The following is a 10,430-nucleotide window of genomic DNA, read 5'->3' on the forward strand; positions in this document are numbered from 1 at the left end:
TTTTGCAATTTTTTTCATGAGTTTTTAGACAATCGAGCAATTGCATTTATCTTCTGTAATATTTTAATTTGTAAACTAAGAACTAATACATAAATACCCCCTTTTTATTACTGATACCTAATGGATGATTGGTAATTGAAGCTTCTTTTTTTTTTTTTTTACAGAAAGTGCTTATTTGTATTTCAATTGTGAGTGCAGTTTGAAAGAAAAGGAATGAGAATCATAGGATTTTATACATTACAAGACTTACACTGCTGTATTGCAAACCCCTTTTAAGTGGTAAACTAAGAGAAAAGGTTGTGTCCTGTATTGGTAGGGACTTGTTTATGGCAGAACATGCAAGAAATATCATTTGAGGACAAATTCATTCCAAGCAGAGAAATATTAATTAAGTTGACAGTACATGCCAGTACATGCTATGACGGTACTAAAATGTTTAGTGTGGTAATTGTATATAAAGAATTTCACCTTTTGTAAGGAAAATGAGAAGTCATGCATGATAAAGATGAAAGAATTTGTGGAACGTTCTTATTGATTTATTGATTTTTTTTCAGTGTAAACAGAAGGTTCTGTGTGTTATACTGTATGTTTCAGTTGATTAAAATCACAACAAAAAAGTTCCTGATTCTTGATAATTTAGCAATAAGGCCCTGTTGTAGCTATAAAGAAATACAGTATTTTTTATAAGAACAAAGATGTAAAAAAAAAAAAAATCTGACCATGTTTTATTGTCGAAATGAAAAAGATATGTAAAATATCTCAATGATAATCTGATGCTAAGATCTCAGTGCTTTAGTGATGGCACCTCTTATTTAACTACTCTGAACTTTGGTGGCCCTTAGCGCAATACATAAAGTTTATAGCTAACACCTAAAAGCATTAAGCATTTCAGTACTTTACTGTTATACATAAAGGCTAAATGTTTGCTGCGTAGTTTTTTTATCAGTACATTGGAGATCAGTGGGGCAGGAGATGTCCAGGCCGCTATGACCTCACTACTCCAGATTCCACCACCGGAACTCGAAAGGTTCACGACGCACGTTGGATCCGCAGTGCACTTCACCCAGAAGCTTGTGATAGGAGGCAAAGTCATCGATAAAGGTGCAGTTAAGCCCCAGTGGTTCTAGCAATGAGCGCATCTCTGCCTCCAGCGCACAGGTGCCACGAACCTGTGGCCCAAACGGCTTGGGAATGCCCAGGTTCTTACCCAGCACAAGCATGTTGACCTGTGGGGACACATGCAAAAAAAAAAAGACATCACTACATTAGGGATTACTCAAAGATGCAATAAGGAGAGCTTTAAAAGTACATATTACATATGGAATGTTACATGCTAATGGGAGCTGATGGCTCTCAGTGGTCTGTAAGATTGGAAAATGTCTGTAAACACAACTTGGCAAGACAGACAAAACAGTTGATATTACTGTATACAGAATTAATTGTTCACTGAAGGACCAAGCTCTACCATGTCAGGATAATAGGCTGCAGCCCTGTTGTCTTCTTCAGAAAACACTTTAAACAGGATTGGAAGGTCAATGATATCTTCATCATCCAGGCCAAGTTCTTTCTTCAGTATGTCCCTGTTCCAGTCAATGCAGTTCTGAATGAGAGTGAGGGACAGTGAGTAAGTGAAAGAGAGAATTTTTCCCATCAAGACCACCAATATTTTGAACATTTTTCTGATAGGATTACTCAATGTGAATTAAACCAAGATCTACCATACAATGTTTCCCAACTGAGGTCAGTCTATGCTCAGGAACAGTCTCTCTGGGAAGCTGCTGTACTGCAGGGTATCTCCGGGGAGCAGGGAAGCTACTGTACTGTGGGATATCTCTTGGGATAAATGTCCTGGAACCACATGACTCACCTGCACATAGACATTTTCTGCTCGAAACTCCTCGTTGCTCATGAGTTCATCAACACTGATCTCTTCCTCTTTACCTGGTAAAATGCAAGATGTGTTTACCAATGATGGAGCAAGAGAAATGGCCTAAATGTTCACATAGGCAACCTGCCAGTATTCACCTTGAAAAAGTTTGGCACTCCCATGTCCTTTTACCTGCAAGCTTCTGAATAATTTATATCCTGCATCTGGACTGGCCAGCAATAATCTGAATCCCTGAGTAAAGAAAACACTGAAGAATTCAGAAATAAAAGTGGACAAACACTATCCCTTGTTAAATGAATACAACTGGAGAGGCAGCAGTCTGAAAGAACCATTAGAGGTCTAAACATAATGTATTAAAAATTTCAGTCCTGAAAGAGATCTTTCAAATAAAAGATGTTGACAACGAGCTAATATTAGAGGGCTATTTACTTACCTTCCTATCAGGAGCTGGGACAAAGGTCATGAACTCATCCACATGACCCACAACAAGCCAATCAGAGTAAAGGGCAATGGGCTCCTGAACCTTCTGAGCCCACAGGAAGTCCTGGATCACTTTAGTCATGTTTCGGCCATGTGCTGTACTGTTGATTAAACATATCAGTACTTCACTGTGATAAATCATGGGTAAATGACTGCTGTCTAGTTTCTTTAGCAGTAACAGGTAGGACTTTGGAGATCAGCTATGACCTCACAGATCCACCATCATATGCACTCCTCTAGCAGCAGACCATATAAACTCAAACAACAAAGACTGAGACTTTGAAGACTCACGTAGGGAAGGCCACACCAATGATGATGCGGCCCAGTGGGTACTTCTTCCCATTCACAGTGACAGGTGGACTGACCTCCAGATTACCAAAAGAGTCCAGGCTGCTCACCCGCTCATTCACCGGGTAACGGGTCACATAGCCAAAGTCTGGACCCTGAGACAATGTGGAAGTGTTTCTAAATATGCTGTTTCCTCCATATATGTTTTAGCAAGGAAAAACACTGAACTGGAGGTAGCAATGTGTTGACTCCTTAAAAAAATGTGAACATCATAAATACAAGAACATTGAACAGCATTGTGGTGTCAACATCCGTGCCAATTACAAGAGCATGAGGTAAAAGCTGTGAATGGTGGAAATGCACATGCTTCATGTGCTTCAAATGGATCACCAACAGTGATCCCTTGTTGTCACTTTAATGGATATCAGCAAAGCTAAATTTAACATATAAAGAGTGGACTATCATCCATACCAGCAAGACATCATAGGGGAAATCTTCAAGCTCTCTATCTCGTGGAGAGTCCAACACGACAGGGATTCTCTGGTGTGGTGAGTCGATGTAGCCAAACTCAATCTCATCCTATGGAGGAACATCAGAACTTGCATTCTTGAAGATGTAGCAGTAATCTAAAATGTGTTGAAGACAAGAATTCGTGGTCCAATGTGTTAGTGAATCAGACCTGCATCCAGCGGTCTCCTCGGTTCATGTACTCGTGGCATATCTTCAGCTTGTACCCACTGCTCTGCACCAGACTTTTTATGGCCTTCAAAAAGTCATAATTGTCTGATGTGCTGCCAGCATATGGGAGAGGAAAAAAAGGGCTTGTCCAGTCATGAATTATTGTCACCACATCTTTCCCTTGCTTTGCTGGGTGTTTTAGTTCAGCTACAGATTTGAAAGTTGTCACAGAATGCTCCCCTCTCACTGTCGGGTGGTACGGCCCGCCGCTTGCAGTGGGAGTTTCTTGTTTGTAATCACGCCTACATGCTTGTACACACCTGCACCTAGTTAGTGTTTGTTCTGTGTTTATGTATTTAAACCCCTGTCAGTGTGTGCATCACTGTCAGTCATTGCCTCTGTTACCTTTGTTTGTGCCTTTGTTCACAGTGTTAGTGTTCGCCGTTTACATTGTGTGAGTGCCACCGTTGTATGGCAAGGGAGTTTGTGTCCTGCTCCGCGCCTTGCGGCACTCAGGCCATTACAAAAGTGACAGAACTATTAGTGAAAGAAAAGAACCAAACCAGGCACAATTGTTGATATTCTGATGAAAAAAAAAGGCACTGGATTGCTTGAGTTGTCTCAGACAGGCACAATTGTTGATATTCTGATGAAAAAAAAAAAGGCACTGGATTGCTTGAGTTGTCGTTCTGAGTCAGAGAATATCACTTGTATTTGTTCACAACACTGCCAGCAAAGAAAGTAATTAAATAAATGTTTCTTTCCCTCAGAATATTTCCAATTCAATAGTGGATCTATGCCAGGTGGCTCAGGTGGCTACCTGAGAATCAACAGAAATTCTGCTTAACATTGCTCAACAAAAGCTGTATTAGGTAAAGTCTAATACATTTATTGATTGTCCACCTTATCTGTTGTCATCGTAAGGATAATAACAGTTAATGATTTGTTTAGCACTTACCTGCACACAAAGACTTCCACAGGTTTGAGGGTGTTCGGAGTCATAATCCAAGGGGCAACACGGAACATGACCTTGTCGGTGTAAATAGGTGTCTCTGGGAAACCCTGGGAAACCCGATAAAAGTTAGAGACTTAGCAATGAGGCTTAGCCTTCTCTTTACCTTTACAGTATGACAATATGTTGGTACTGAGTAACATATAACCAGAAGAACATATTTCTTATGGTAGCGAGAACATAGTAAAATAAAGTTCAAAGACGTAAAGTACTTGAGCCAACCTGGCCACTAGGCTCTAAAAGGCTGAGGTTTATGGTGATGAGACCATCAAAGTCCTTATCGGGGAAGCGAATGCCCTCCACGAAGAGCTCCTGCTGGGAGTCCCCACCCACATAGGGAACTTCTCCGGCCAGCTGCTCCTTATTCAGCACTAGAGGATAGTCCTTCTGGAATAGCTTGAAGAGCAGATATTCTGAAACAAGACAGAACTTCAGACTGTAGAGTTTTTGATCAGTCAGCTTATGAATACCATGCAGTCTTCCCTTAACTTGACATTCAGCTATATCCTGCTAAAAAGATTTGAACTCTCAAGAACATGTTTGGTTATTTTCTTGGTTATTTGTGTTTGGAAAAAAATAAAATGAGACACTATCCTAAGAAACCATACAATTTCCTGAGAAACCATACAAAGGTACATTAGTTTAAACGTACTCAGAGTAGAGCCCTGTGGTTTTCCACTGGTCCTGAAGACCCTCACACTCTCAGCGTGGCTCCGAGAAATGTGGAGGCTTAGTTTATAGCCCTCTGGGAGCACAGCTGGACCTCTGGTGCGCAAAATCATCTTGGACATGTCCTTTAAATCTGCCATTACAATAGCATATCTCAATACCTGTGTTTTATTGTGCATGTCAGAAAAATTGATCTAATTAAGGGTAATAAGGAAGTTATTTAGAATCATGTTGATAAACTATTGTAATTCAAATGTGATTCCACTTTTTTCAACCTGAGTTAAACTCCATATTAGAAAATATTTTGATATTGGACTTGTGTGCATTCATAATGCTACTTGAATACAGTTTCTTTACCATTTTATTAATTTATTTCTATGACTATATTTTTAAGTATTTGCAAAACTGTTCAATCTGATAGAATGATTTGTTCATGAAAGCCATGGTTTCCACAGTATAACTATCTACAGCCGGATACTGTACTTCTGCCTTAAGTTCCTTTTTGCACAGGTCTATCCAAGTTCCACCTCTGAGACTTACGATTGGCTTTGCATACCTGAGACTCTCGTGATTTCCTCATCCTCACTGTCCAATTCTTTTCTGAAAGTGGACTCACAATCACAGTTGACCAGCAGAATGGCACCATGGCCATTTGGACCCCACTTCCAAGAAGCCTTATTAGAGAAGGAGACATGAAGTTTCTTCAAGGAGAACTCCACATGTAAAGCAGGTAATTTCAGACATCACTACCTATCCTGAAATGGAAATCATTTCCTCTTAAACTCTTCTGACTATTCCAATTTAGCAGTAGATATCCTAAAAGTACAGCATCTATGTGCATTCTTACAAGCAGACACATGTGATATAGATGTTGCAATAACTTTAAGCAGTTCCTGGAAACAGCAAATAGTGGTAAAGCTAGCTCAGACTCCATGAAGATATATGACTTTATGCATCAAAGTGTTAGCAAGTTGGCATTAGATACAAACTCAATCTGGATAAGTAATATAATTATTTTTAATTATGTTTTATTACAGTAGTCACAGTGTGGTTTTTTGGACAGATTATATTGGCAGTAGAATAACACAGCACACACCTAAGTAGTTTTATCTGTTAGGCCTGGGGCACAATCCTGTAGAATCTTTCTGAAACTTTGCAAAGGTAACTCATTACCCACCTTGTTTGGGTTGTTCCTCTCAACAATGCCATCTCGATCTGCATCAATGTCCAGAGAGATTTCTGTGAGAGAACAGAGGCAGGTTGAAGAGAACATGCCCATTCATTCCCAGTATTCTTTAATGGACATTTGTAACAGTAGCCCACTGGCAGGGAGGTGCAGTCAGTTGAAATACCTTCAATTAGGTATTACATTTTTAACTTTTATATCTGTATCATGAAATGTTTGGAAAAAAAAAACTCAAGTTAGTTTATGAAGGAAAAGACAGGTAACTGCATTTTTGGATTTTTTTTGGAATACTCTGAAGGAGAATAACATTTTGAAGAATCGCTACCTTCAGACTAAGTGACAGCTAAAATTACACAGAGCGCCAGGCTTTGCGCAACAAACTGATGGCCTGTCCACATAGGCTGCCCTGTTTTTAGGACATGTTTACTTCATTTAGAGCCATGTTTATTTCAGGGATAACTTTCAAGTATATCTTCAAAGATAATAAACTTGCCATTTCAATTTACAAGTATTTACCATTTACCACAAAGATGGCTGCTTACTGCTTTGATCAACTATGAACCATGAACAAGGGAAATTGTGTGTGTGTGTGTGTGTGTGTGTGTGTGTGTGTGTGTGTGTGTGTGTGTGTGTGTGTGTGTGTGTGTGTGTGTGTGTGTGTGTGTGTTTATTTTTCAGAGGCATACCAACAGCTGTAAGATGCAATACTGCATTCCCAAGGAGTTCTGACTTGTTCCCATAGAACCTCACAGATAACTGCAGTACACATAGACAATACATTAAACATTACAGTGGGACTGCGCTGATCTGTGCAAAAACACATTTGTTAGGTAAAATGTCTGGTGCAAGCTGATAGCATAGACACACCCTTTAAGATTGACAGTTACAGTTCACTATATGAAAACGATTATGCCTACTCAAACAACACTTAACTGTGTAGTCTTATACTTCAATTCTATGATATGTTCAACAGTTTAACATATGATCCTAGAAACCCAAATGGTTGAAATGCAGTCATGTAATCACAGAAGGAAAGATGAAAGAAAGGACAGCATTTGTGTTCCATGGTGTCAATGTTTGATGGCCTGGGAATGCCCAGTTCAGGACATACCTAACACAGGCTGTGTTAACAGAGCAAGAGGTAGCCGTGTGTGGCAGACCAGGTTACCTTGCTGTCATTCACCAGCTCACTTGCAAGTTTCATGGAGATGAACACTACGGTGTTTTTAGTGAGAAGCTGCGGGGAGAGAAAGGAACCTCCGGCCGGGGTGGCCATGGCGACCGAGGCAGCCGAGGCACCTGCTTCCACCCGAAACTGCACAGTGGGGTTGCATTTTATAGAGAAGAACTTGCACTGTGAAGGGGCACATCTGCACACCACACACAGACACACACATCTGCATCACTTTCTACATAAAGAAGTGACAGGTGGCACTGAAGGCTCTAGCTCGGAAATGATGATTGTTATTTGAGCAGGAACTCAAGGTTAGGATTTAGCAAAACAATATACAACACAGTGCATTACAACACAGTGCACAAAGGAAACTGCAATCATGTGGGTGACACCATGGTGAGTCTGAAGACCAGAAAAAGGAACCAAAAGGAATTAACGTTTTATTAGGCAAGCGGTTTTTTTTCCAGCTTTTTTTGTGACACCACACCACTGTACCCTCCAGACCAATCAGTTACCACCACACAGGCAGACCCACCAGACATTGCCTCAGTTCCATACCCATTGGCCTCCATGGTTCCCGTAGTTCAAGACACTTGCAGCAGTATAGCCCCCTCTTATACTAGATAGATAGTAGATATAGGACACATATACTCTGTGCTTTCCTCAACAAAGTGGAACTCTCTTGATTCACTACCCTGGTGTCAATGTCTCTTGACTTCCCCGGATTGATCCGGCTACAGAGGACGGAGGGCAGAGGGTAACCTAGAGGAGATCAAACCTGAAGTACTGGTCACTTTGGACCATTTTCTAACAACTACCCAGTTTTGTGTCCTGCTGTGCATCTAGTTTTTTTCCTCCTCCTGTGTCTATACCAGCTCATGTCCCAAGTCTTTGTATTGATCACTATATATGTACCTACACTTGTTACTGTCACTCGCTCCATCCCTGTGTCAGACTTTGGGTTCATCCCTGTGCCTGTTATTGTGTAATTTCCTGTCCCCAGTGATGTCATTATCCCTGTTTCCATGTTATCCAGTCTTTTGCACAACCCATTGTCCAGTCTCCTGTACAGTAGTTTGTCCAGTATCCTATCTAGCTCCTTGTTCAATCTGTCATCTGGTCCCCTGTTTAGCCCATTCCCCAATGTCCAGTTCAGTTTCGTTTTGAGGTGCCAATGGCCCTAAGCACCATTTGGTTTTGGTTTTGAAAGCCCCTTTCCATGTTTTCCATTATCATAAGCTTCTCTGTGTTTTTGCTTGCTGTACTTTAGTCTTGGATACCCTCAGTTTATTAGCCTGTCATTTTGTTCTCTATTCTTCCTTCTGGTTTAGTCAGTTGGTGTCTTATGTAAACGTTAATAATATTTACATATTACTTCAAACTTTGTTCCAGTAAACGGATGGAGATGCAGTTTTTCATGATAGCAGCTCTTCAAGGTTTGAAGTTAGATGCAGATTAGACACTGCACCCATACACAAGACACAAAACATAATAAATAGATGCATTTTTACTAATTTATTGAGCTGAAGCAAAATTATATCAGGCAAGGATATATTTCAGTTGAAAATAATGACAGGTTTACAAACCTCTTTTTTGAGCATTTAGGGTTTTTGTTTTTTTGTTTTTTGTTTTTTTGTTAGGTAATAAAAATAGAAACATATTTCCTGCATTTATTAAGGAATCAATATATCACTCATCTAGACTGATAGATTTATTGCAATGTGGCCGACAGTATGCAAGAGATGCTGAACCAGTGTTTAGACAACAAAATCTTGTTGTGTACTGGCAAAGACATCAATGACACTTTGTTTCTCTGTATTATAAACGGAGGCCCAGAGTCTGTAGTCCACAGCAGACTGGAATGCCGGCAGAATACAAAAAGTTCTTTCATTCCCAGCAGAAACAGCAGGAGAGATTTTTCTGCTTATCAAAATTTAACTTAAGATGATAAGATAGAAACAAACCAATAATAGAAAAGTAAATTCAATTAATTTAAAGAATAGGCGACAGTTCACATACTAGAAATAAGGTCAATGTTCAAGCGTGAAATAATTCTTGAACATCAATTTTCTGAAACTGACACGTAAACGTTCGAATCTCTTCGTCTGTCAACTGAATGACCACAGTGAAAGTGAATTAAACATAAATACTACCTGTTTAATTGCACTCTCAGTTCGGTTCCGATCACATATATCGTCCTTGTAGTTTCTCCACTCTCAATTCGAAGTGTGCGAGGCGGAATCATGGTATTATTATTATTTTTTTTTTGCTTGGCAGTACAGCTAAATACAGCGACTTCCAAATGACTAACTTCTATTTCTGTGCTTAAGATCACGTTATCAGTAGGAGTTCCGATTGGTAGGGCGAGTATGCTGTCAATCTCACAATCTCCGCTAGACGGTGCTAGTTATGGAACGTTTCACTGCTTCCAAAACAAAAACCGTATAACATTCTTATTCTTGTAATATTCCGTTTTTATGCTGAAAAGCCATTAATTATATTCTTCCTCAAATGAACAAAATGGTTGTTAAATGCTTCCCCTGCTTTATATATGTATTTTTGTCTTCTGCCACAGCCCCGGGCCTCTTTTCAAGACTTACTTGCTTTTACATTTTACAAACTGTTCTGGCTTGTTAGAAGCGATAATAAGGAGGTGGATCACACCTACCTGTTCAGGTTAATTTTCACTTCCGTACCGACAACATAAACAATACTCAAAACATTGTTGACTTCAAGACGATATGTTCGCTGATACATATTGTGCGGAAAAGTCCTGCGCTGTGAACCAGCAGTTAGAGTTTTCTGCTGCTCCATAGTGTTCTTTTGTATGCAATATACGATCTCAGGTATCTTGCTCGGTAATTTGAGTCTGGTCGAACCTAGGCGTGTCACCTCTTGTGGTGTACATACAGATAAGTCTACTAAGGGTGGGAAGTTTGGCTCAGCCTTTATATTAGGGCTTTAGACATGTTATATACGAATATGGCTATTTGTTTAGGCTTGTAAGCGACTAAAGTTTATTAGCTGTACTGCTTGGTACTGTAGTATGACGTTA

The 10,430-nt window shown here is 39.9% G+C and overlaps 1 protein-coding gene across 2 annotated transcripts; it reads right to left on the bottom strand.

Annotated features, from left to right (window-relative positions):
* Positions 1-521: 521 nt before the first annotated feature.
* LOC113583085 (protein-arginine deiminase type-2-like) lies at positions 522-10,227 on the bottom strand. Of its 2 annotated transcripts, none has more exons than XM_035524805.1 (16): positions 10,044-10,227; positions 7,370-7,571; positions 6,888-6,957; positions 6,193-6,254; positions 5,572-5,689; positions 4,999-5,148; positions 4,569-4,759; positions 4,293-4,396; positions 3,336-3,447; positions 3,128-3,235; positions 2,660-2,811; positions 2,322-2,469; positions 2,026-2,119; positions 1,868-1,941; positions 1,466-1,600; positions 522-1,226 (listed from the first exon to the last, which is right to left on the bottom strand). In XM_035524805.1, exons 1-16 carry the CDS (start codon positions 10,187-10,189, stop codon positions 996-998), a joined length of 2,097 nt encoding a protein of 698 aa, XP_035380698.1. In that variant the 5' UTR covers positions 10,190-10,227; the 3' UTR covers positions 522-995. The 2 variants fall into 2 exon arrangements, with proteins under 2 accessions (XP_035380698.1, XP_035380699.1); XM_035524806.1 differs by lacking the exon at positions 10,044-10,227 and adding an exon at positions 9,529-9,711.
* Between the last annotated feature and the right edge of the window lie 203 nt (positions 10,228-10,430).

Source organism: Electrophorus electricus, chromosome 3, assembly GCF_013358815.1.
Source record: "Electrophorus electricus isolate fEleEle1 chromosome 3, fEleEle1.pri, whole genome shotgun sequence".
Lineage (NCBI taxonomy): Eukaryota > Metazoa > Chordata > Actinopteri > Gymnotiformes > Gymnotidae > Electrophorus > Electrophorus electricus.